General features: G+C 44.9%; 2 protein-coding genes across 3 annotated transcripts in view; both read left to right on the top strand.

Annotated features, from left to right (window-relative positions):
• The window catches only part of rgs7a (regulator of G protein signaling 7a), a 28,558-nt gene extending 11,330 nt beyond the window's left edge, over positions 1 to 17,228 (top strand). Inside the window, exons 2-17 of one of the 2 annotated variants that reach the window (XM_061284564.1) lie at positions 4,711 to 4,807; positions 6,174 to 6,224; positions 8,310 to 8,416; positions 8,651 to 8,702; positions 9,649 to 9,713; positions 9,871 to 9,947; positions 10,032 to 10,113; positions 10,770 to 10,844; positions 10,928 to 11,026; positions 11,098 to 11,159; positions 11,524 to 11,634; positions 12,119 to 12,244; positions 13,471 to 13,657; positions 13,840 to 13,929; positions 16,233 to 16,269; positions 16,378 to 17,228. In XM_061284564.1, coding sequence (XP_061140548.1) covers positions 4,711 to 4,807; positions 6,174 to 6,224; positions 8,310 to 8,416; positions 8,651 to 8,702; positions 9,649 to 9,713; positions 9,871 to 9,947; positions 10,032 to 10,113; positions 10,770 to 10,844; positions 10,928 to 11,026; positions 11,098 to 11,159; positions 11,524 to 11,634; positions 12,119 to 12,244; positions 13,471 to 13,657; positions 13,840 to 13,929; positions 16,233 to 16,253 — 1,302 coding nt within the window. In that variant the 3' untranslated portion in view covers positions 16,254 to 16,269; positions 16,378 to 17,228. Of the gene's footprint in view, positions 1 to 4,710; positions 4,808 to 6,173; positions 6,225 to 8,309; positions 8,417 to 8,650; positions 8,703 to 9,648; positions 9,714 to 9,870; positions 9,948 to 10,031; positions 10,114 to 10,769; positions 10,845 to 10,927; positions 11,027 to 11,097; positions 11,160 to 11,523; positions 11,635 to 12,118; positions 12,245 to 13,470; positions 13,658 to 13,839; positions 13,930 to 14,097; positions 16,172 to 16,232; positions 16,270 to 16,377 lie in introns of those variants that run through there. The other variant, XM_061284562.1, reaches the window with a different exon arrangement.
• A 1,055-nt stretch (positions 17,229 to 18,283) lies between these two features.
• On the top strand, positions 18,284 to 23,706 carry grem2a (gremlin 2, DAN family BMP antagonist a). The gene is made up of 2 exons (XM_061284567.1): positions 18,284 to 18,707; positions 22,491 to 23,706. Exon 2 carries the CDS (start codon positions 22,492 to 22,494, stop codon positions 23,059 to 23,061), a length of 570 nt encoding a protein of 189 aa, XP_061140551.1. The 5' UTR covers positions 18,284 to 18,707; position 22,491; the 3' UTR covers positions 23,062 to 23,706.
• The last annotated feature ends 18 nt before the right edge of the window (positions 23,707 to 23,724 follow it).

The raw sequence follows: 23,724 nt of genomic DNA, 5'->3' as shown, positions 1-23,724 counted from the left end.
ACAACACAACACACCTCGGGAACCCTGCAAGTCGCCGCCGCAAAAAAAGACACAGAACAAAAAATCCTTCCAGTTTTTATCCATTAACGAATAAAATGAAGCCATTAAAAGGCTTTCAGTCACACCTCGGAGGAGCTTTTGCGAGCTGACGAGGCATTACGGCTGACAACATCCATTTGTGAGCGTCCGGAGAAAGCCTCTCGCTGTCCATCAGACGTGTTTACGATAATGCTAGTGCTATCACCAGTGTTTAACAGCAGCATTAGCCTTGTCTTATCTTCGGCTCCCATTACCCGCTGAACGTGCCGCACAGCAACAACCCCTCCATTCTCCTTCTGGAACACGCAATAATGCTGCTTGGTGGGAGTTCTCATCTGAAAAATTCTTACACGATTGCTAGGAAGGCAAAGTCGTGAAGTGTGAAAAGAAAAAAAAAAAAAAAGCCACGCCGGAGATGTCTCCAGGCTGTGCGAATGATACGGAATGATGACTAAAGACAGCGAGGGGAAGTAGCAGATGCTCCGTGGGACTAATTGTGTACACGCAGGGGGAAACCAAGTCGATGAAGACGAGTGACAGCGCGGCAGCATCGAACGGCAGATGCCGTAAAATGGCCGACGGCCCGGTGGCGCAGCGTCCCCCGTAGAAATCAACTTTCATGCGATCGCCGCCTGACGCTTCAGGGGACCGTTGTCACCCTGGCATCTGTTCCTCAAGTCTTCGCCGGATGTCATACGGCCCACTCGTCACCCGAAAATATGCGCCCAGGTGTTTACTTAAACGGTTCTGTTACGAGAATCTTGCTAATGTTAATTCAAATAGGATAAATCATTAAACGATGTGACAAGATGTTTTCAAAGTACTACAAGTTCTAGACACCACTTTTGCCTTTGGCTCTTTTTTCCTCTCTTGCGAATGAGCCAACGGGAAGCTGGCAGAGATGTCCTTGCGACTGTGCTCGGACACGGCGTTGCTGTGGTAACTCACAAGTAGAAGGCGAGCTCGGAGAGACTTGAGATTGGCGTCATCGACTCGCCAGCTTCGTCAGCATGAGCTCACTAATAACACCCCCCCTCCTTGCCTGCTGACTCGCATGGCTGCTTTGTTGTGAGGCCGCGCTGTCATTGAAACTTTCTATCATGGCGACTTGTTGTCCTACGTGACGGGAGTTCCAATAGAATCGCTCAAACTCTGCTATGTAAGGAAGCCATCGAGCCAAATGTACTACCTTCCCGATTGGCCAAACAGAGCGGCCTGTCAGCAGGAGACGCACGATTCCTAAAGTATACGATGACATTGATTGGCACTCGCTGTAATGCACCTTGGAACGCTTCCGCTTGCCTCGATGGGGTAAAGCAAAGACCGCCTGAGTGTGTGCAATGATGACTCCTTCGTATTTCAGATGCCGTTCCGGCTGGCATTTTTGTTTCCACAAACATCAGCTGGATTTTGAGAGGGTATCAAATCTGAATTATCTTTCCTCTCCGCTATAGGTATGGTCTTTTTCATTGAACGGCTCAAAGGGGAATTACGTCAATCAATTGCGCGCATTTATTTTATAGCCGGAGGTCTTCAGGAATGCCTTGGGCAGCAAAACATGAGATGGCAACTGAACTGATCTTCGGTTTTTAACAAATGGCCATTCAGTGCTCTTCAAGTGGACCAATTTTTCCAAATCATCATGAATTTCATCCTACGATGATCCAACCTAAGGTATAAAAACAAAACGCTATCAATCCAAGTAATTCACCGTCCATTGAATAACCTTCTCAAACCCCTTCTGCATACCTCAAGATCTCCAATATCCTGCCGGCACTTCAAAAGCAATCCATGGCGGGCCAGCGGTAATTGAAAACGCCGCCGTTTGTTGCTAAAAACACTGCTCCAGAAGCTTCTGATTGCGCTTTGTGCGTCCACCGTAATCACCTTTTTTTCAAGTGTCGGGCTCTGTTAGTCACTCGGCACGTACAGAACAACGTGCTTGGACGAGGTCGTAAAGGAGACAAACTCTTGCCTTCAAACCTCAACATGAACATTGCTGGATGGAAGAAAGGAAAGAAAGACGGACACTTTGGCTGTCAAGGGCAGACTTGTGGTCTTCATCGCAACACAGCGTGAAGCCGCAGAGGCTCCTTGAAGACGGTGAATATTCACGCCGCTGGCATTTTAGCATGTGCGGGAGGATGAACGAGAGAGAGAGAGAAGAGAAGCAAGGACATTGATCAATGTCGCCATTTGGTGTGAGGAAAGACAGGCACAGGAACGGCTGGCGTCATGTGGCACAAGTCTTCAAAAAGCCACGAGATGAAACCAATTTGAATTAATTAGCAGAGATATGATGGCCAGGACAAATATTCTGCCTGACCTGAAAGAACCTTTCAGCACATTGCAATGAAACAAAGGCGAAAAAAACCCCACTTGCCTTATTTTGTGATGAGCTGCTGTCACCATTTTCTTTTTTGCCCGTCAGCAAGTTCCTGTTAGCCTGTTAGCTTAATAACCGCAATAAATAAGCAAGTGAGGAGACGTCTCCTCGTTAAAAATGAAATTCGAGCTACTGCTTTAACTATTTCGGCCTCGCGCGTGTCAATAATAGTCCGTAAACAAGTCGAAGAATCAAGGTGCACACTGACTGCTACTACATCTTTAATTTGAGCATCTGGCCAACTTTCCCGATACGCGAATTGCTCAAGCCCAAATCGTCCAATTGCATTTTCAAAGTGAGCTCTTTCATAATGAGAACTGCACAGAAATTCATTTCAGACGCACAAAACACTCAATTGTGCAATCCAGTCGGTTTCCGTTTCCCAAATGAGCTCCACTGACAGCTTTTTCATCTTTCTCGGAAGCCGAATACTCTGGCGAGTTATAATCGGACATGTCCGGGGAGGACTTCCAACAAGCCAATCTATACACCACAAAGACAATAAGAATGACAGCAAAATGAACAAACAGTCTGAAGCGTCATAATCCGTTGACACATTTCAAATCAAATGTGAGTTTCTATTGATCTCTGCTTGGCTGCCAAGGTTGCTTTGAGCTAATCACTGCGGGACAAAGTGCTCATTAGGGACTCCTCGCTTTGGTTTAAATAAACTCATATCGTTTATAAAGGGTAATCTTGGGATAACGCTTTCCAACTCAACGATGAGTCACGTGGTGTAACCCGGGGACACGTATCGAGTCACCTCCGCTTTTGCTGATGTTAAGAACCATCGACAGCTGGTGAAGCAGGCTATGAAGTAGACACAGCGAGGTTGGTCTCCTCTTTAGCAGCTATGACAGCTTTCCCTTTTTTGGAGTGTCTGTGGGGAACGTTTGTCCATTCACCTGGAAGAACACTTGGTCGGAGGTCAACGGCCTTGGATCTGACAGCGGACCTACTGGCTCCGCTCCAGTCTGTGTTAGTTCATCCAACTCAAACTCAGCCAAGCATGTCTTTTTGGAAGTCACTTTGTGCTGTAGCTGCCACAGGAAAAGGGTCTTTCCCACAAGGTTAGGAAACAAGTGAAATGACAAATTAAGATCGAGGGGGCAAGCTTTGATTGAGTAATTCCCTTTTTATGTGCTGTAGTTTGTATTCACTATTCATTCATCATTTGAGTTTCTTGGCATTCAATTCAAGGCCATGCACCCTTCACAAAACTTTTCTGTCACCTTGACGCACAAATGCTGTAATACGTGTCGTTTGTTTCCCCTCTCACTCCCCGCTTTCAATTCGTCACTCGGTCAAGCGCTCTGAGCAGCTCAAATGTTTCTGAAATGCCTGTGACTGCGCCTGCATATGAGACGCAAAGTGTACCGTGACGGGTAGTGACAGGAGTGTCCACTTGACGGCACCTTTTTTGTCGCAGAGAGCAGTTAAACCTAGAAATATGACAGCAACAATTGTTGGTCGTAGACATCGGCTGCCGCAGCCTGTGACCCGCCGACATGTTTGAGCCGCGTCTGGCGGTAAAGTGGGTGGCGGCAATCACAAAGACGGTGCTTGAAGCCAAGACTCTGCCAAAGCATTCTCTTTCAAGTGTCCTCATGCGCGACTCTCAGCCGGCAATTGCCGCTGATGCGCCATCAACATATCAACGAGGTCGTAAAGCCGAGCCGTCGTCCACAATGGAGCAGCTGGTAGCAGGGGGGGAAAAGTTACACTTGATCGCTGTCTTATCGAAAATTTGCATTGAATTGAATTTCTTAGCTAATTTTGTAGAGGGGCAGAATTGTTTTCAAAAATGTTTACTTTGTGCTAGCCTGAGTATATTAGCTTTAGCTTTGTTTAAATATATGGATTTGTATTACCGTATTTTCCGCACTATAAGGTGCACCTAAAAACCTCAAAATTTCTCAAAAGCTGACAGTGCGCCTGATAATCAGGTGCACCTTATACATGGACCAATATTGAGCCACTTCAGCAGGCGTGTCCAAAGTCCGGCCCGCGGGCCAAATGTATATATCTTATATATGGACAAAGTTTTAAAATGGGCCATTCATTGACGATGCGCCTTATAATCCGGTGCGCCTTATATATGGACAAAGTTTTAAAATGGGCCACTCATTGAAGGTGCGCCTTATAATCTGGTGCGCCTTATAGTGCGGAAAATACGGTACGTAATAAAATTTGATCTTTGACCTTCCTTCGCTTTCTATTTGTGTGATTTTTCTTCTTTTGGTGTAATCCGCAGCATCGTCTCATATTTTGCTGTTTCTCTCCAGATGGAAGAAGTCATAGCGCGCATGCAGGCTGAGAAAAACGGCATCCCCATCCGAACAGTCAAAAGTTTCCTCACCAAGATCCCGAGCGTTTTTTCAGGTGAGGCTCACCTTGTTCTCATGTCACCACCTGAGCTAGCTGCCACCCACAAAGCGCTCAGCTGGTCGAATATTTTGTTCACGCAAATATTTGGGGAAATCCAGCAGTGGCGGAACGTCAGGAAGAAGACAAACGATCCGCTTTGTAGTGTCATATTCTTCGGAACCTTTTTATGCGAACAGCTAATGCTAGCAAAGACTCTGACATGCTTTTTCATTGTGTAGCCAGAGATTAATAGCAGGCCAATCATGAACACTTAATAAAGGAAAGTGCTTTGGATATCAGTAATGACCCACTTTTATTGTATTCCAAAGCAACAACACACTTCTCTCTTTCCTGTGAGGTCCTATTTAGATTTTTTTATTATTTTTGTTTTTTAGCAAGATGTTGCCCTCAGGGCTCCACCAGTGAGACAGTATTGGAATTGTGGTGATGTGATGAAACAATACACATTGTAACCGTCCCTTTTTATCCACTATGCAGGCTTTGCCTTCACTTTTATTAATGAGCAATGTTAATTCCCATTAACCTGCTTCTAAAATTGTCAGCTGCGCCCTTGCAGGCACAAGCAAAACTCGGTCATATTTGGCATTGTTTGAAGATGACCTCACACATCACATTTAAAAAGTGGCTCATGTGTGAAGATGCCGTTTCCACTCATGACGGTAAGATCCGGTTTTATGCGGTTACGTCACGATGCAAGGAAAAGAAAACCAAACGCACATTAAGAACGGCTTGAAAGACGAAATAAAAGACGGACGGCCGCGGGGACCGCCTGACATTTCACACTCGTGTCACTTGACAGTTCGGCAGACAGCAATAACCGCTCAGAGAATATATTTATTTATTAGGAGCTATATTTAGCCTAAAATGACACAAGTTGCAGGTTGTGATGAGAGAAGGGGGCGAGAGAGGAGAAGGTGCTGCTCGGTTGTGTGGTACTGATCGCATTGTACAAACATATTCAGCCGCCATTTTGTTTCATTTGACTCAAATGTGTTCTATTATTTATGTGTTTTACTCTTGGTTTTAAAGTTCATTCATGTAAAAAAAGGTAATCCTATTTTAAGATAAACTAAGATTTATTTTTGCTGTGAGTCACCCACCATCGTGTTGTTACTGCATTTGCTAAGCGGCTCATGATACCTGCACTCGTTGCAATTAACGGGATGTAACTTTGAAGAGGCTGTCAGAAAATAATAGCTGGGATGTCATTCGCCCACGCTGTGGAAGGCGAGAGCAATTTCTATGCGCTGTGATGATGATGTTGAAGATGATGGACAGCGGGTTAAAAGTGCCGACGCTATCGTTCCCAGAAAAAGAGTACAGATGTCTGCGTGCTGAGCGCTGTGGTTTATCTTTTCAGGTTCTGATATTGTTCAGTGGATGATCAAGAATCTAGACATCGAGGACCAAGGTAAGAGAAGATTATTTAGCATAGCCACATGCCTCGAGTTAGCAATACCACGCTATACAATTAGAATACAGTAATCCCTCGCTATATCGCGGTTCGTTTATCGCGGCTTCACTACATCGCGGATTTTTTTCCAAATTAAAAAACATCTAAAAGTAAAAATGAAACTTCTACAACTGCTCATCAGTTGTTCACTGTAAATTTGAACTGAAGATCACTTATTCTACAGGTGGGCGCATGAAGCATCCCGGGACCACTAGCGCTCCCTGCCATAAGGCTGGATAACTTTTTTTTGTTGCCTCCGTTGGGTCTCTTTTCAAAGCCTTTTTGTTCATCTAAAGCACACGTGTCAAACTCAAGGCCCGGGGGCCAGATACGGCCCGCCACAGCATTTTATGTGGCCCGCAAAGACAAATTGTGCATCAAATTTGTGTGTCATTATTAGAATTGTAAATTGTCTTCACTTTTAATAATATATTCTTTAATATTTGACCAGTTTTTACTCGTCTGATTTGAAAAGAATTATTTGTCATTTTGTTTGGTAGCTTTTACTGTATATAATATGAGGTGCTCATACATTTATTTGGGTTGACAGTCATAATGGCCCTCCGAAAGAAGATGACCACAATGCGGCCCGCAAAAAAAATTAATTTGACACCCCTGATCTAAAGAAACACGACGTTACAGACAGATGACAAAAAACACTAGATATTATATCAGCTTAACTACGGAAATTAGTTAATATAGCCACAGTGTTTGGACACTTAAACAACGACATAGAGACAGACAGCAGTTCAGTCTAACTGCATAGCCTGTCAGCATAGGCAGCCGTGTGATTACGCAATCCTCAGAGGAGGCAAGGCAGGAAGTTGCCTCCTCCCAGCGACTCAATTCAGCGATTTTGGTTCAAAATGATACAAAACTACTGAAATTAAAAGGAAAATGACTATAATAAAAACAATTGAATTTGTTTTTTCCCCTTTTCATGATGCCAGTGGAGGCATGGCCTCCCTTGCCTTCTCTGACCGCACGTCCCTGCTGTGCTTTAAGCCAAATTAAAAGTTTCCAACAAGCTGCTATGAAAAGTCACAATGCTGCCATTTGGCAAGGCTGCTCCAGGTAGTTTGTAGTTAGGCAACAAAGAGGGAAGATTAAATTGAAATCCTTAAAGAAAACTTGGCAACTTGATGTACGTTCTACAATGTACATTTAATCAACGACAAGTCAAAAGGCGATCATTCTTTTATGGTCGTATAAAAAAACCAAACCACACACTTGAATGGATATTCATAATCTTGCTGGGTGACTGCACTGCATTAGAGTGCAAAATAATGCAAACACTGAAGAGCTAAAAGGTGTGTGTGTGCCAGTGAGGTGATTATATAATATAATCCTTCAGGTTACACCACAGAAGGGAAGTGTTTGTACGCAAACGGCTTTGAATAAATTATGAGTCATCACTTATTGATAAACGGAGCCCTGTTGCACGCACAAATGTACGCGCACACACACACATCAGCTGCAGATACATCTGCGTGTGCCTCAACAAGAGAATTTACCAAGATGCAATTGTCTGGTCCACCATAGATGAGAGAATACTAAACTGGTGTGCTGCGGAAGCGCACTGATGTCTTTTGACATCATTAAAAGGTTACGGCTTGAGATCTGTGCCAGGTGAAGGGCACAGATGATGATGATGATGATGGTTACGTGTTTTTTCATTACGTGATGGTTTAAAAATCAACGACAGTTGAGTGAGCGCCACGGGGAAGCAGATTTTCTCCGCAGCCAGCCAAGCAGACGCAACACGGCTGATTGGACTGATGAGCTCCTCCTCTCAAAGTCAAGTGGTCTCATCAAATTGAACCCCCCCCCCCTCCCCCTGTTGTGTTCGGTTTCAATACAAATGTATAATCACATTAATGTACATACTGTGAAATTAATATTACTATATTAATATCACAAACGTCAATCATTGGGATTATCATAATTGAACCAATCAGGAAGAAAAACTGCTTTATGAGTGTGGAATGCAAAATCTGACTAAATTCAGAAACGGCAATTTCACTGATGTTTTCTTCTTCCCAGTTGAGGCACTTCACCTCGGAACGCTGATGGCGGCGCATGGTTACTTCTTTCCCATCTCAGACCATGTCCTCACCCTCAAAGATGACGGCACTTTCTACAGGTTTCAGGTGACAGGATACAAGTTCTCTTTCACACACCTGAAAGTCATTCTATTAGGAACACTTCTCGGTAGAATCCCGTTCACAACACCTTGACCTTTCCTGCTTTACTGCGACAGATGCCATGATGCTCCGATACCCCCCTCTTCCCCTCCTCACATGACAAGACGCCATATGTTCCTCCGTCAGAGAGGTTGTGGTTTATTTTTCACGTGCATCTGGTTTTCTAATTTGTGCTTGCAGACTCCTTACTTTTGGCCATCAAACTGCTGGGAGCCAGAAAATACAGACTACGGTGAGTACTAGCCAACAATGCAAATTGATGCAGATAAATGTATTTATTTGGGTTCAGTTAAAATTACAATCACACAAAGGTTCAAGTCTATTTGCCAATGATGCGATTAGGAGGCGAGTGGCAGCAATTTAGACCCACTGGAGATGTTTGATGGATGACTGGCTGACTCCAAAATACTTTACCGTAATCCAGAAGAGATTATGGCATGAAAAAAAAATTGTCCCGTTTTTGTAGTTTCCTGCTCTTTGAGAGTTTGAGCATCTTCCCGCGGTGGCTTTGTAATAGAGTTGCAAAAATGAAACACAAGTGACTTAAGCGTATCGCAAGCTAAATTGGAATTTAACCTTCGTCTAATTTCATCAGACAGACTGATTACGGCGAGCGAAGGCAGCGTCGCGGCTTGTGTGTGTGTGTGTGCGCGTGCACCTGCTGAGCACATTAAGGAGGAACATTTCAGCATTTGGCAGCGTATTAATTCCAACTTTCTTTTTTGGCTCAGTCTTGTTTAGAGTCAAGGAAGTAGGTCACGGCGATGTTAGAGACTCATTGGCAGATTGATGGATTAAATCTTTTGAAATTTCAAAACAGTCCAAGGGCTTAATGACCACCTAATGGTCACTTTACAATGGGATGAAGGGAGGATGATAATGGGCAGAGACATCAAAAGTCAGACACACATGCGCACACACACACACACACACACACACACACACACACACACACACACACACACACACGCACACACACGCACACACACACACACACACACACGCGCTTGCAGAGGCTCAATGCACGGTCAGTGACCTTTGTGATTTACAGGCCAGTTGAAATGTGCAGTTGAGAGGATTAAGTGAGTCAAAAGCAGGGCCACTTAAAGCCAGGCCGAGATCCAGTTCTGGTCTAACCCACCTCCATGTGCCCTCCCCCCCCCCTATTATTCTTTCAGCTGTTTACCTCTGCAAACGAACAATGCAAAACAAAGCGCGTCTGGAGCTTGCAGACTACGAGGCGGTAAGTGAAAGAGCGTTTAGCCTTTGCGTCACTTTCGGCTTTTTGTTTTTGTTCCGTGTATGTGAACAGAGGTCATTAGTCACGCTATCCAGCCGTGCGCTGTACAACAAAAATAATTGGTCCAATCGCCTCATAACTTCTTTGTTTTTCCTTTCAGGAGAGCTTAGCAAGGCTACAGCGAGCTTTCGCCAGGAAATGGGAATTCATTTTTATGCAAGCAGAAGCACAAGCAAAGTAGGTTTCGATCTGCTTTCACGTCGTCGCGCATGAACGTGTGCTGCCGTAATCATTAAGTGTCTCTTCTTGTTTTCTCTTCAGAGTGGATAAGAAAAGGGACAAAATTGAGAGGAAAATTCTCGATAGTCAGGAAAGAGCCTTCTGGGACGTGCACAGACCGGTGGTGAGTGCTCTTCGTTGGTCTCCGCTGTGTCCTAATTTAGAGCGGGGGCCGCCATGTGGCGTGACGGGGTCTGTCACCAGCGCAAAATACCAAGTCGATACGTGTCAGAACATATCAGCGCGGTTGCTGCTCGCTTAGCATTAGCCTTTAACGTCACCCCTGAGGTTAAAGACGCCCCGTCGCTGCCATCCTCAAATAGCGTCGGCCTCACGCCTAATTGCCAAATAACACTTTCAATTTATGCGCGCTCGAGGCAAGATAATCAATATTAATTCCGATTTGACAGCAACGTTGTGGGCTCCCTGCTGTTGTTCTCGAACAGATCAGAGCGATTTAGTCAATCGACCTGACTTTGCATTCTTTAAGTGCCTTCCGTTGCCACTATCCATGTTTAATTACACAACGTCAGGTATGTCCTGGAGACGTCTCTGAAAGTATTTTTTGATCATTTTAAAACATTCTGAACAATGTGACGCATGATTTTGGTTTTTTTTTACTTACAGTACATCACATGTTCCATGTTTAGGGAGGTGGCGTTCTGAAATTTACGAAACAAATCACGGCAATTTGACGGTTCTGTAGCTGGATTAAAAAAAATGCTGAAAAGAAGCCAAACCATTGAATGAATTCTCTTTATTCTTTGTTCTTACTCCCAGCCCGGATGTGTGAATACCACAGAGGTCGACATTAAGAAGTCTTCCAGAATGAAAAATCCACACAAAACCCGAAAGGTACGCACAGTTGATTGGCGGCGCAGACAGTTTTGGACTAGAATGCTGTGCAGCTGATTTATTTCCGGTTTCTCTCGTCCCAGTCCGTGTACGGCCTGCAGAACGACATCCGCGCACACAGCCCCACCCACACCCCAGCGCCGGAGGCCAAGCAGCCGACAGAAGAGGAGCTGCAGGAGCAGGTGATCTGACGTCATGCTGGGCTCGTCGCTTAACATGCAGACCGGCTGACTTTTGCCCGCTTTGCTTTCAGATCACATTTTGGCAATTGCAATTAGATCGGCATCGACTCAAAATGTCCAAAGTGGCGGAGAGGTGAGCGTGGGTGATTGAAATTTCACTCAGTTTGTCCATCGATGCATTTAGCTTGCCTTTGAATGATTTCACGTGTTGCGTATTGAGGAGGAGGATCCCACCTGCTGCGATCTTGAGGATCAGGGGCGGCGTCATCGGCCGTCGATAGTGTCGGTGGCCCGTAAGGAGTTGATTGATTATCTCCTTACTGAATAGGAAAAACAAACAAGCTACCGTGTTAGCTTAGCCAACTTTAGCCGCATTTTCTGACACCCACATCATTCACCAAAACAGACCCTGCCTTTTAAAGCCATACACACTCAAAGTCACAGATACTACGGTAGATGGCAGTACTTCCACTTGTTGTCTTGTGTGTCTCCTTTAGTTTGTTGGGCTACACGGAGCAGTACATAGAATACGACCCCTTCCTCACACCCCCGGACACCTCCAACCCCTGGATCTCAGATGATACCACAATGTGGGAGCTGGAAGCCAGGTGGGCACATAACTAAATGATCACGTTGCATCAAGCAATTTCAAATTCTCCCTGTTCACGTGAAAGTCATTTTCAGCCTGTCGGATTCACGTTGTTGCAACCATAATCTCTCGATTTCACTTCACCTAAAGAAACTGGGGCACCAACTGCGATCGATCACGCAGCATTGCATTTAAAAGCCTGTAATGGATGTCAGAGGACATACACCCATTGACCACAATTATTGGCAGCTTACTGTCTGGATTCACATCATCAGCACAAAGGATTTGAAAATAACCACATTACGTGAGCTTATTGATTGGCATTCTCTTGTGAACAAGCGAGAGGACAGTCCAGGATAAAAAAGGATCATTCAGAAAACAGAGCAAAAAGGGATGCACCAATTTGAGACGTGGGTCAATTGAGGGAGCCCAGAGTTCAAAGCAAACACGATGACGCTGCATTTAGCCGTTATGCTAAACATGTTGTATTTTCGTCCATGCAGTAAGGAGCCCGGCCAGCAGAGGGTGAAGCGGTGGGCTTTCGGCATCGATGAGGTTCTCAAAGACCCCGTGGGGAGGGAACAGTTCCTCAAGTTCCTCGAGTCGGAGTTCAGCTCGGAGAATCTAAGGTGGGCTATTCTCCAAGTGGATTTCAGGACGTCATCATCAGGAAACAACACTATGCGAGCCAAGACGATTGTGACGGCCGCTTGGATTTAAATCTCCACCTAAAGGCGACGCGCGCTGACGCTGAGCTTTAAATGCTTCTCATCCTACTACAAATGTTAAACCTGCACGGGGACAAGCCTCCAGTTCCCACATGATTCCCCACAGTGGGAGTGGGAGGAATGTTATTAATATGATCGGTACAGGGATGAGACTGGAGGATTTAATTCACACGTTTGACTCCCCCCCAACACACATTCGCAGATAAGTACAGTCACAGTCCGCCCATACCTGCACACTGTGTCACAGGCATCCCTCAGTCTGTGGGGGGAAGTTGTTGGGGAACTGGGGCGGAATGATATTACTTTCCAAACTCATTCAGATCTATTGAACAGCGACATAATTGCGGAATATGTCAACAAGTACACGGCTACGCAGGAAGCGTGTTTACAGAGGGTAGAAGTGCGGCTCGAAGCTTTGCCAGCGTTTTTGTTCGTCGGCACAGCGGCAGCTGGAGTAAGCGCAGGTGGCTGAAAATCCTCCGCTAATTGGTTTATTCATGGACCCATGAATAGTGCACAAGTTTGAAAGATGCATGCAAACAGCTACTTATGAATAAAGCATGGCGCTGCCACCGACTCTTTTGCGTTTGCAGGCGGCTCCTTTCACCGAGCGCTTTGTGGCAATGTACCATTAAAGCTATTATTCCTCGCTATTTTCCTCAATTCAAAATATGATTTTTTTACTCATTGGCGAATACATGAGATTGCTTAGAAGCTTATAAGTCATTCGTCAATTTTAATGACAGTGGTACCTTGAAACTTACCTGACTTCAAAATTAGCAGTCGCACGGCAGATAATGAAGCGTTCTTCAAAAACGAGGCTTCAAGCTGTTCATTGTTGCTGCCAGCTGAAGAGGACTGCCAAACAAAACATAAACAAAAAGAGAATTACCCATTTTAAACAACCGCAAAACAGACTAATGAATAGCATCACCGTTGCGGCGGTAGAACTGTATGCGACGTCGATTGGAACAACAACACGTCATTCATTTTTTATCCTCTGCAAAGAAAAAAAATGCAAATTTTACTGCAGCATACTGAGAAGTTCTGAATAAGGCCTGGCAGGTTATCTTAGTGATTTCATTGGCTAATATTAGCTAAATTTCCAAACGTCATTCATCTGAAAGGTTCTGGCTAGCAGTCCAGGAACTAAAGAAACGCCCTATCCGAGAAGTCCCGACCCGGGTTCAAGAGATCTGGCAGGAGTTTCTGGCTCCAGGCGCACCCAGCGCCATCAACGTGGACTCAAAGAGCTATGACAAAACCACTCAGAATGTCAAAGACCCGGGACGCTATGCCTTTGAAGACGCACAGGTATGCCACTCCGTCAGCACTGGTGCGGTCCCTTAATGGCCAAATTAATAGCGCACTGGTCACTGCCGCATCTTCATTCTTGCTTTCGAATGAAGACACGGCTTTGCTGTGAAGCTATCTGGCATAAATAGCGTGCGACAGCCGCGTCCGATGTTTTGATGCATTACTGTCATGCTTAACAGGAACACATCTACAAGCTGATGAAGAGTGATTCCTACAGCCGCTTCATTCGCTCCAGTGCCTACCAGGAGTTATTGCAGGCCAAGAAGAAGGTAACATATTTCAATTGTGGGCTTTTTATTTACACGTGAACAAAAATAAGAACAGAATTTCATATCTTACCATCGTGACTCAGCCTCACGCAAACATCGCCACACAGACACACGTTCGAGTTTCAGTGCCGCATTGTTTTGCTGCATTTTCATTCTTTATCATTGCAGGTTATGCCGCAAGCTGTACCCCAGGCACGCACAGTCACGCTCCCACACTTGAAACCCGGTTCCGCTAATCCCTTCCACATAGAGCTAAAGTAGACGTGGAGCTGCTGTATGCTCAGCGCACAATACAAAACAAAACAAAACAAAAGAAAAAAACGGGTTACTGATGTCTTCTTGGAATATTCCAACCAGGGATGAAAATGCAATCAAAAAGCATTTGCATGATTGCAACATTTGGTTTTGTGCCTATGGGAACAAGCTGTATGCATAAAAATGATTAATACTGTATGTGCTCCGAATAATCCATTGAATAGTCCACTGTGTTTTCTTGATAGCTTGTAGCTTCTTTAATCATTAAAAACAGTCGCCAAGGTGTCTTGAAAGGAAAATGCCCCAAAGCTTCACAATCATAGAAAACTTAGAAATAGTCTCACAGCACTTATTTTGATGCAATAATGTCAAAGTAGCATACAGCAACGTCTTAGTAAAACAGCAACCAGCGCACAGTTAAGCAAGCAAACAATATGCCAAAATGATATCTCGGTTAGTGAAAATAATGTCTCACAGAGCACAGTCGCGGAATGAGCACATTTACAATTGCTAAAGGGTTAATGTGAATTATTAACCATCTTGCTTGGCGGCAGTGGGTGAAAAAACATGACCTACCTTATGCTAATTACGATCAAGGTCTTCTTATTGTTGATGCTGCTGCGAATTTGGTCACCTTTTACCTGCGCCTGTTAGCACGAATCCTGCATGTGTGCAAAACTATTTCATGTGGAGAAAGAAAATCAGAATAGCAGGTGTCACATGCATCAGGTACAGCAGACATACGGTCGGTCACACAGACTTTATGAAAATAAGCAGGAATTACATATTTACACGGCACTGGTTAGTACGTCCGTCTCACATTCCGTGTTGATTCGATTCCACCTCTCGCCCTCCCTGTGTGGAGTTTGCATGTTCTCCCCGTGCCCACGGTCATCCGGTTTCCTCCCACATCCCAAAAAACATGGTTGGTAGGCCGATTGAGCGCTCCAAATTGCCCATAGGTGTGAGAGGTTGTTCGTCTCTGTGTGCCTGCCTACTGCCTGATGACTGCTAGGATAGGCCCCAGGACGCTGGCGACCCCCGTGGGGTCAAGCGGTACAGAAAATGGATGGATATATTTTCGGTAGATAGCAAAGAAAAAAAAACATAACATGGGTCTCTTCCTTATGTGACTTTCTTTTTTTGGGGTCCTTGCGCCACCCCGAGAGCGGGGTGCTTGAAAACGCATTTTCCCACAGAAAGTCAACTTTGCACTTTTGTCATGATTTGGTTTCTGGAACAAAAAAGCAAAGCTGGCTGTTGTTTCTGCATGCAATCCTTTCAGGCCCAGTCAGGAATAAACCTCACACAGGTTCATGGGGAGTTCGGTGTAAGCAGTGTGAAGTAGACATCCCTGTGTGTGCACAAATTATCTCTGTGCCGCATTTAACAATCGCGGAGGACGATTCGGAGTTGCTGAAACGGTCAAAACGAAGGACATGCCAAACAAAAGAGGCACCCACGCGCCAGTCATACCAATGAGGTGGAAAAAAAAAAGCCGCTTATGAATAGACTTTGTTCTCAGGTGGGGATGACAGGCGCTCCTGTCTGGCATGTAGGCCGCAATGAAGAATAGCTTTGGATTGGGAGGCTGCGGTCATTAGATTAATCAGCCACCGCTTCTAATTAGAGTGAGAAGCTTCTACCTGATATCCTGGCAAAGAGAATGTTGGCATTGAGGTTAGGAATCATGTCATCACGTCAGATCGCTAATGAGGATAAGGATTTTAAATCAGTTTTTAATTTTCTAGCAAATGCTACAAAATGATATTGTGCAGTTGAACCTGGCTACGTTTGCTCAAGTGCCTGCGGATACGATTGGTCTGTCTAATCATAATCAGACTCGAAAAATACTCCGATATTGCTACATCCGATACCAAACATACTGTGACACTAAGAATTGCACAAGTTGCACAAACGCACAGCCACGACTGTTTATCAGGACACACTTCACAAATGTGACAAATGAGGGTGAAAATTATTTTATTTCTTTTGGAATTTGTTGCTTTGGAAATGAGAAGTAACAATGTCTTTTGTTTTTCTTACAGAAGAGCAAGAACCTCTTCTGAAAACTGTTCTTTCCAGGTAAGGCCGCAGACATGATAACGTGCCGTATATTTTTGAATAGCACTTGTCGTCGTTAGGTGTGTTTTTATTCCAGCTTTCACACTTTTGTGTCGCTTTCAACCGCAGGAGAGGCCAGCCAGGATCCAAGCGACGGACCAGTCGTGTGCCATCCTGCTAAAAAAAAAGAAAAGAAAATCAATGCCATCTTTCTCTCTCTCTGGGACATGGAGAGCAGCCATGTCATCTCTCCATCATCATCATCATCATCCTCCTCATCGTCGTTGACGAGGGAGCCAGGCCCGATCTGTTTGTTTGTCGTCCACCAGCCGTTGCACGTCCACTGAGAGCGGGATGTTCCTTCCGCTCTCTCCTCGTCTTACGGCCACTTGACATTAGTAAAGAAAAAAGACAAACAAGAGGCACCGTGAGACTTGAGATGATGGACAAACCTGGTGAGAAAAAAAAAAAAAGGCCAAATCTTTTTCTTTTTTTTTTCCAGTAGTCACTGCTGGATCGGAAGATGTCTTTCACTTCCGGCAAAAACAACAAATGATGTCAGAGAGAGAGAAGGAAATCGAAAAAAAAAAACCACACACATAGAAAACAAATAAGCTTCAAACGATCAATCTTAGCCAGTGTCATTGTTCGACATGATGATGATGATGAGGTCAGACAGACTTTGTCACACTATGGGAAAGTGTTGTGGAGAATGAATATACAATATATATATATATATATATATACACACACCTATATTACGATGATTGTTTAGTGTGCATTAGTTTATTTATTTTTGCTTTGCATTAGTTTGCCGCACTCCAATAATTGGTTTCCACTGTAAAAAACGAGAGGATACTTACTGTCTGCTGTCTTATATTACAACATAATTGTTTTTTTTCCTCTCTGCATTTATTTTTATACCATATTTAAAGACACTTTGACTTACTTGTATGATTAAAGTCGGCCCTCTGTCTGTTCTTGTGCCTCGTTTGTCGTTCAGCGTGCAATGTGGCCTTTCAGCCACCAGAGGGTGATAGCTTGCTTGCCAAAGAAATGAGGAGAGGAAATGGTGGGATGGTGGGAAGAAGAGAAGAGGGCTTCTTTAGACACCGGAGGCTGTCATCAAGATTAGGCGTGCAAATATGTGCACTGGGTCTGAGTTTTTTTGTCTTAATATGGCAATTCTTCATTTGATTTCTTTTTTTTTTTGGGCTTGTTTCCCTCTACTTTCCACATTTTCCCAAATTTGTTTGTGGTTCCTTATGCCCCCTTTTTTTAGTGCAATTTCTTGTTTCCTTTTTCCATTTTTGGCGGGGTTTCTGTCTTTTGACTATTTTTTTTTAGAGTAGCCTGTTTTGTTCTTTACGGAAGAGGATTAGGGCCAGTGAAGAAAAAAAAAAACGAGGGGTGACATGATTCTGACTTTTTTTCTCAGAATTCTGAGAATAAAGTCAGAATTCTGAGAATAAAGTCCGAATTCCGAATTTTAAAGTCAGAATTCTGAGAATAAAGTCAGAATTCCCACTTTCTGACTTTATTCTCATAATTCTGACTTTAGAATTCTGACTTTAAAGTCAGAATTCTGAGAATAAAGTAGGAATTCTGACTTTAAAGTCAAAATTCTGAGAAAAAAGTCAGAATCCTGTCACCCCTCGTTTTTTTTTCTTCACTGGCCCTAATCCTCTAGTACTTTCATAATTTTTTCGTCATTGTATTTTTCCACTCCCCGCTTTCCTATTTTTTCCCTAGAGCAATTTATACAAAGGGTTTTTGTATTTCATATCTTTTTTTTTCCAAATCTTTTAGTGTCTTTAGAAAAATTAAAGAGACAGAAAAAGATATGTATATACACTTTGATGTGTATTTAGTTTGTGTTTTCTCAGTTCTCACATTTTTTCCTGAATAATTCTCAGGTTTTTTTTTCAAATAATTGTTCTATCCACCCTGATTAACGTGGTTCCCGTTGTTCCTGCTGTCTCTCCTCAACATTCTGTCCAGTAACAAATAATAAAAGGAGTGAAGGTTCCTTGAATCACACAATGAGGGCCAATAGGAAAAAAGCCTCCCATTCTTGAGGAGGGAAGGAAGGGGCTGCTGCTGATTCAAAGTAAGTCACAAGGCTTTACAGTCAGCGGATCACTCTGACAGTCTCGCTGCACGCAAACACACACAGGACGCGCACACACTGAGCACCGTGAGATGCTTTTGCCGTAAGACCCGCAGGCGCTCTCTCCGACCTTCATCCAGGAGCCAAGAGATGACAACAACATGACTGACTACTCATTGTTTTCAAGACTTTGACTCTGGAAGAAGAGCAAAGTGGGAGGGCGAGCCTCAGGGAGACTTACGGACTTTGTTGTCATGGAAACCAGAGTCTGGCAGCGGACGCAAGGACAGCCGAAGGTGGAATGACCTGTCCAGACCGCATCCTTGACACGTTACTGTCACGCTGAGAGGTATGACTCAATTTGCACAGACTTTTGCTCTTCAACACTTGAATCACATAAAGCTCAAATAATATCTCCATTTTAACTTAGAGCTGAAAAATTACACGCAAGCCTCCCCCCTGGAGAGGGTTCCCAGAGGGGCCCCCTTTGGGCTATACTGCGGCCCCTTTGGACCCCCCCTTTACACGCCACTGAAATTAGACCCTAACAACTCAACGATATAAAATGGATCGGTCCAATTATTACGAAACAGTCACTTTAGCTAGTTTAAGAAATTTAAAATTCAAAGTTCAGGTTGCTCCCAGTGAGCAGGACGCGACTCCTCGTTCCAAAGCATAGTGTAATCGGAGCATCTGTACTTATTGACTCAATCAATGTGGGCTGCTTGACTCCCACCGCCGGCCCACCCTGAGTCCAAATCTCCAACTTGAAGGTACTTTGGATCAAAGTGTGCTGCAAAAAGGACTATAATTATTAGCTGCAGATCGCTAGGAACTGGAGTTTGCGATGATAGTGCAGATTAAGAGTGATTGAGGGGAAAACAGGCCGAATCATGCCAGCATATGACGCAGTGTTTTCTCTGAAGGTGTTGCTCCCTAATGCGTGCGACCCGCGCTTAAAGCGTTTCGCCTTCTGATCCGTCTTACCGAGGCGGTGACAGCGCCATCTTGTACAGTGTGCGCCGACGTTAAAAGAGGATTTAGCCAGACACAACAAGTCCTTTTACCAAAGGCTAAAGACTTTCAAACTGCACTTTGATGGAAGCTTTGACACGTGAAGAAAAGGGGTGAGGGGGTTGGAGGGGCTCACAGCCTCCGCTGCAAAGACCCTGTTGAAATAGTCGTTTTGGGAAAATTCAGCTCCTGAAGCTCGTTTCATTAAGCAACATAAAATTTGGTGGGCATGTCAATCATGGGTAGACCCACAAAAAAATCTCAAGAACTCTTAGACAAAAGGACAGAAAGTGTGGCATTCTGGTTTAAATCAGACATTTTGGGGTCCTTTTTTCCATTTCCAGATGTCGACAAAAAATTGGTCAGATTGCGATTCAATTTGAAGCACCTTCACCGTTAAAGAGTTAAAAATTGGAATCCATTTCCACGTGCAAGCATAGAATTGCAAACGGCTCCTACAAAGCCAGTCAGATTGTCCAAATGAATCAAATAGACATTGATTGATTAATTAGCTTAATCAACAAAAGGACATTAAATAGAATAAAATCTGGGAATATTTAGGTTTGTGGTTTTTGGACAAAGGCCAATATAAACCAACTTCAAAAGCATTATTAAATGCCGTCACCGAGTGGCCCGCTCTTGATTGAAGACTCCGAAGAAACCGAGAAGTCTCTCTAATTGGCCGTCATTCACTTGTAAAGCGTTCCATTTGGCTGCCGAGGCAAAGGCGTTCTCTTGCACTCGAGTCGGCACTTTACAGGGAAAAGCTCAATATCTGCGAGTCATTATCAAGATGGATTGTGGTGACAAACAGGCTGCCCAAAGTGCCTGCAGCAACCTCCCAGCCATGCGAGCATTTGACACATTGACGCCGCCGACGAATAGACCCCGCCTCTCTCCTGCTCCCGCCACTCTGCAGAAAAAAAAAAAAAAAGCAACAACAAAAAAACAGCCCAACTGTTAACGGGCCGAGTTTGGGAAAATGCAACTAACGCAGATAATGACACACTTCCTCTTTGTTGAAATGAAATAAGAATATTCATTCTGCTGGGCATCCGCTCCGTGTGTGTGTGTGTGTGGTCACGCGTGGAAGTGTGACTTAAACGGCGCTCTCCTCTAATTAAACACACTTTGCAGCATGCGTTGGAGGCGCTGCGATAATTGAGACATCAGGTCGTGTTTGTTTTCGATTTCCTTTGCAGACGGGGACGTCTTTTAAAAAAGATCCTGCTCGGGCTTTTGAAAGCTGAGCCATTAAAGTGCCGCTGTGGAAAATAAAATGCCGCAAAGCCTAATGGCTGTTCTCTTTCTGGTATTTGGTTCTGGTATTTGTAATTTCATTAGAGGCTTGAATTTTGGAAGCAAGGTCTGCCACACTTCAGTGAAGCATGTCCCCCAAAGAATTTGCGGTCGCGCTGCAGTCGCAGAGATGTTTACGTGGGCGATATTAGCCTCGAGCAGACGGAGAGCTCGGCTTTTTTCCACCGCAGTCTCCTTCCGTCGGCGGGACGCTGGAATGATTAGTGCAAGCGTCAGACGGAGTGACAGAGTGGGGAATGTTTTTAGGGCGGGGGGGTATAAAAACAAAGTTGTGGGGAGAGACCCCAAACCTCAACATCTTCACGTCCCTCTTCCTACTGTCTCCTGACTCAAACCACGAACCGCGCCAGCTCGGCAGGCCCCCGCCCTTTGCAAAACCTCAAATCCCTCAACCGAAGCCTCAGTTTGTCCAACCGCAGGATTGATGAGGAGAGCTTGTCAGGAGTTACCAGGCCTAGTTGGAAGGAAGGAAGCTCGGCTGCAGACTCGAGGAGCCATCAGTCATGTCCTGCGTACGCAAACGGTCCCACCATCCCTTCTGGGTGGGGGGGAGCACTAACGGCCGCCATGACATCAGGATCACGACTGTCACAAAAGAAGTCCAAACTCCAAGGCGGATTATTGTCAAGTAATTTGTTTCAGGGTGGGTTGAGTCGCAGGTCGGAGACATTCGCCAAGCACGAGCGAACGATGGCCTTGAGGCGCTTCGCTTCTTTTTTGGTCTTTTTCAGGAACATCTGCTCAAAAGATGCTTGAGTGATGGTCAAAAATGTGCTGGCGCTAAACACTGACGGCACGCTCGCTGGCGGACGCGGGATCGATTCTCCCTTTATGACGTGAGAACGATGCAGAAGACAATCGGAGAAACAGCAGGTCATTCTCAGTACAGCCTTAAAATAAAAGCATATCAACAAAGATAATATAACCAGGACCAAGACCAGGAGGGTTTCCAGTCTTTTCCTCTAATGGCATGCAGATGGGCCTGTCCAATGCCGGTTTACATATTTGCAGCATAAAGTAAACAAAAGACCAGTTATTTCGCCCGACGACTGGACCAATAAAATCAACTTCCTGTTCTCGTTAGGCGTGCAAAGTGCATCATTTGAGTGGAGGGCTTTGTTTATCTTGGGGAGGTTTGCATAACCCAAAACAAAGACAGGGAATCCCAACTATTCTTGGGAGATTGAGTACTGTTCGATACTCATCTTCCAAATTTGATTTCGACTCGCCGTTACCTCCAATAACAACCCAGGCTAAACTTAGCTCCTCCCACACATGCAAAGGTTCTCTCTTAATTGAGATGTCACGTCGAGACACAAAAACAAGTTGGATGAGGGAGGTTGCTCCAGTTTGGCAGTTGCAAGGAACGGTCCGATGCTCGGGTGAAGCAGCATTGAGTTGTATTCAGACAACTCGCCTCGTCTCACGCACTGAACAAATGAAAGCCGCAGGGCCTCTTTGAGGGCCCACATTGAAGGGGAAAACTTGTAGTTTGACATCCGTCCTTAACTTTGCTGACAAACCCCGCATATGTGGAGACTATATCCGTCGATTTCGGATTGCTCTTCTTGATGGATATTTTATCTGGTGAGGTGAAGAGCTGATTGCGAATAGTAGACCGCAAAGGCTTTCACTGTCAAAAGCATGCCAAGCCGATGCTGACAAATTCATCTCAGCAAGGCCAGACAATAAAGGTGGTTAGCATGAACGTGTGGTATGAATCGTCTCTGATCAAACCAAGACAGATGTTTTGCATTTCGTTGCTAACGTGTGCTCATTTGTTATGTGTCCGATTTAGAATGCTGTGGAGAATAACCATCGCGGTCTTACTGGCCGGAGTGCTGTGCGGCACGGCAGGAAGCAAAAAGACCCGGCCCCAGGGCCACATCCCGTCGCCATACAAGAGCAAAGGCAACCTGTCTTCCGAGCGCCACCAGCGGCTGGTGCAGCCCAAGCCCGAGGTGCTCTCGTCCAGCCGCGAGGCCTTGGTGGTGACCGAGCGCCGCTACCTGCGGCGGGACTGGTGCAAGACGCAACCCCTGCGCCAGACCATCAGTGAGGACGGCTGCCGGAGCCGCACCGTGGTCAACCGCTTCTGCTACGGCCAGTGCAACTCCTTCTACATCCCCCGGCACATGGGACCCAGCGGCTCAGCCCACGGCCAGAACCGGGGACAGGGAAGAAAAGGCCACAGCAAGGCCCAGGAGCCCTTTCAGTCATGCTCCTTCTGCAGGCCGCACCGCGTCACACAGCTCACAGTGCAGCTGGATTGCCCTGATCTGCAGCCGCCTTTCCGCCACCGCAAAGTGCAGCGGGTCAAACAGTGTCGCTGCATGTCCGTGGACGTGAGCGGACACGGGAAGCTGTGAGAACCGTGGCGGGAAACTCACAGATGATGCCAAAAATTAGCCTGCCTCTTTGCTTGGAACTGAAGACACTGATGGACAAGTCCGGCACGTGTCAGTCTGGACCTGCCATTTTCCTTTGCTGCCAAGGGAAGGAGTCCAAAAATCGAAAGAATATCCTGGGCCCAAACTGTGAAAAGCTGTAGAAGACGTTCAGCCGGACTACTTTTCTGAATCCTTCTCCTTGCCTTAAATCTATTGAGTGTTGCACAACAGGAGGCAACCCAATAAAGACTTCCGCCTCTTTGGACACACAAGTATACGATATACTGCTCAACATGTTCTCACAAGTATTTAGTAGGAAATCACACAATAACTACAAATATGATAAATAGATATTTCAATGTCAAAATTTTGTGAATAAAATAATCTCATTCCCAGAAACCTCCTATACACATTTTCTGGCCACGCCGTAGCTCCACCCCTGAACTCATATTTTCTATAGCTAAAATCTTTTTGTGCAAAATCCTACTAAATTCATGTGAGAACAGGCTGTACTGCTGCATGTGTAATTAAAGTGCAATGCAATATATAAAACAATATCAACATGTTATGTATGTAAGTGTGCATTTGTGAAAAAGTACGTATATTAAATCTATTTCATATAAACTGTTTTTTTTTTTTTGC

This window comes from Syngnathus typhle, linkage group LG8, assembly GCF_033458585.1.
Source record: "Syngnathus typhle isolate RoL2023-S1 ecotype Sweden linkage group LG8, RoL_Styp_1.0, whole genome shotgun sequence".
In the NCBI taxonomy this organism is placed as follows: domain Eukaryota; kingdom Metazoa; phylum Chordata; class Actinopteri; order Syngnathiformes; family Syngnathidae; genus Syngnathus; species Syngnathus typhle.
Note: the sequence above shows the minus strand (reverse complement) of the source record. Positions and strands in the feature narration are given on the sequence as shown.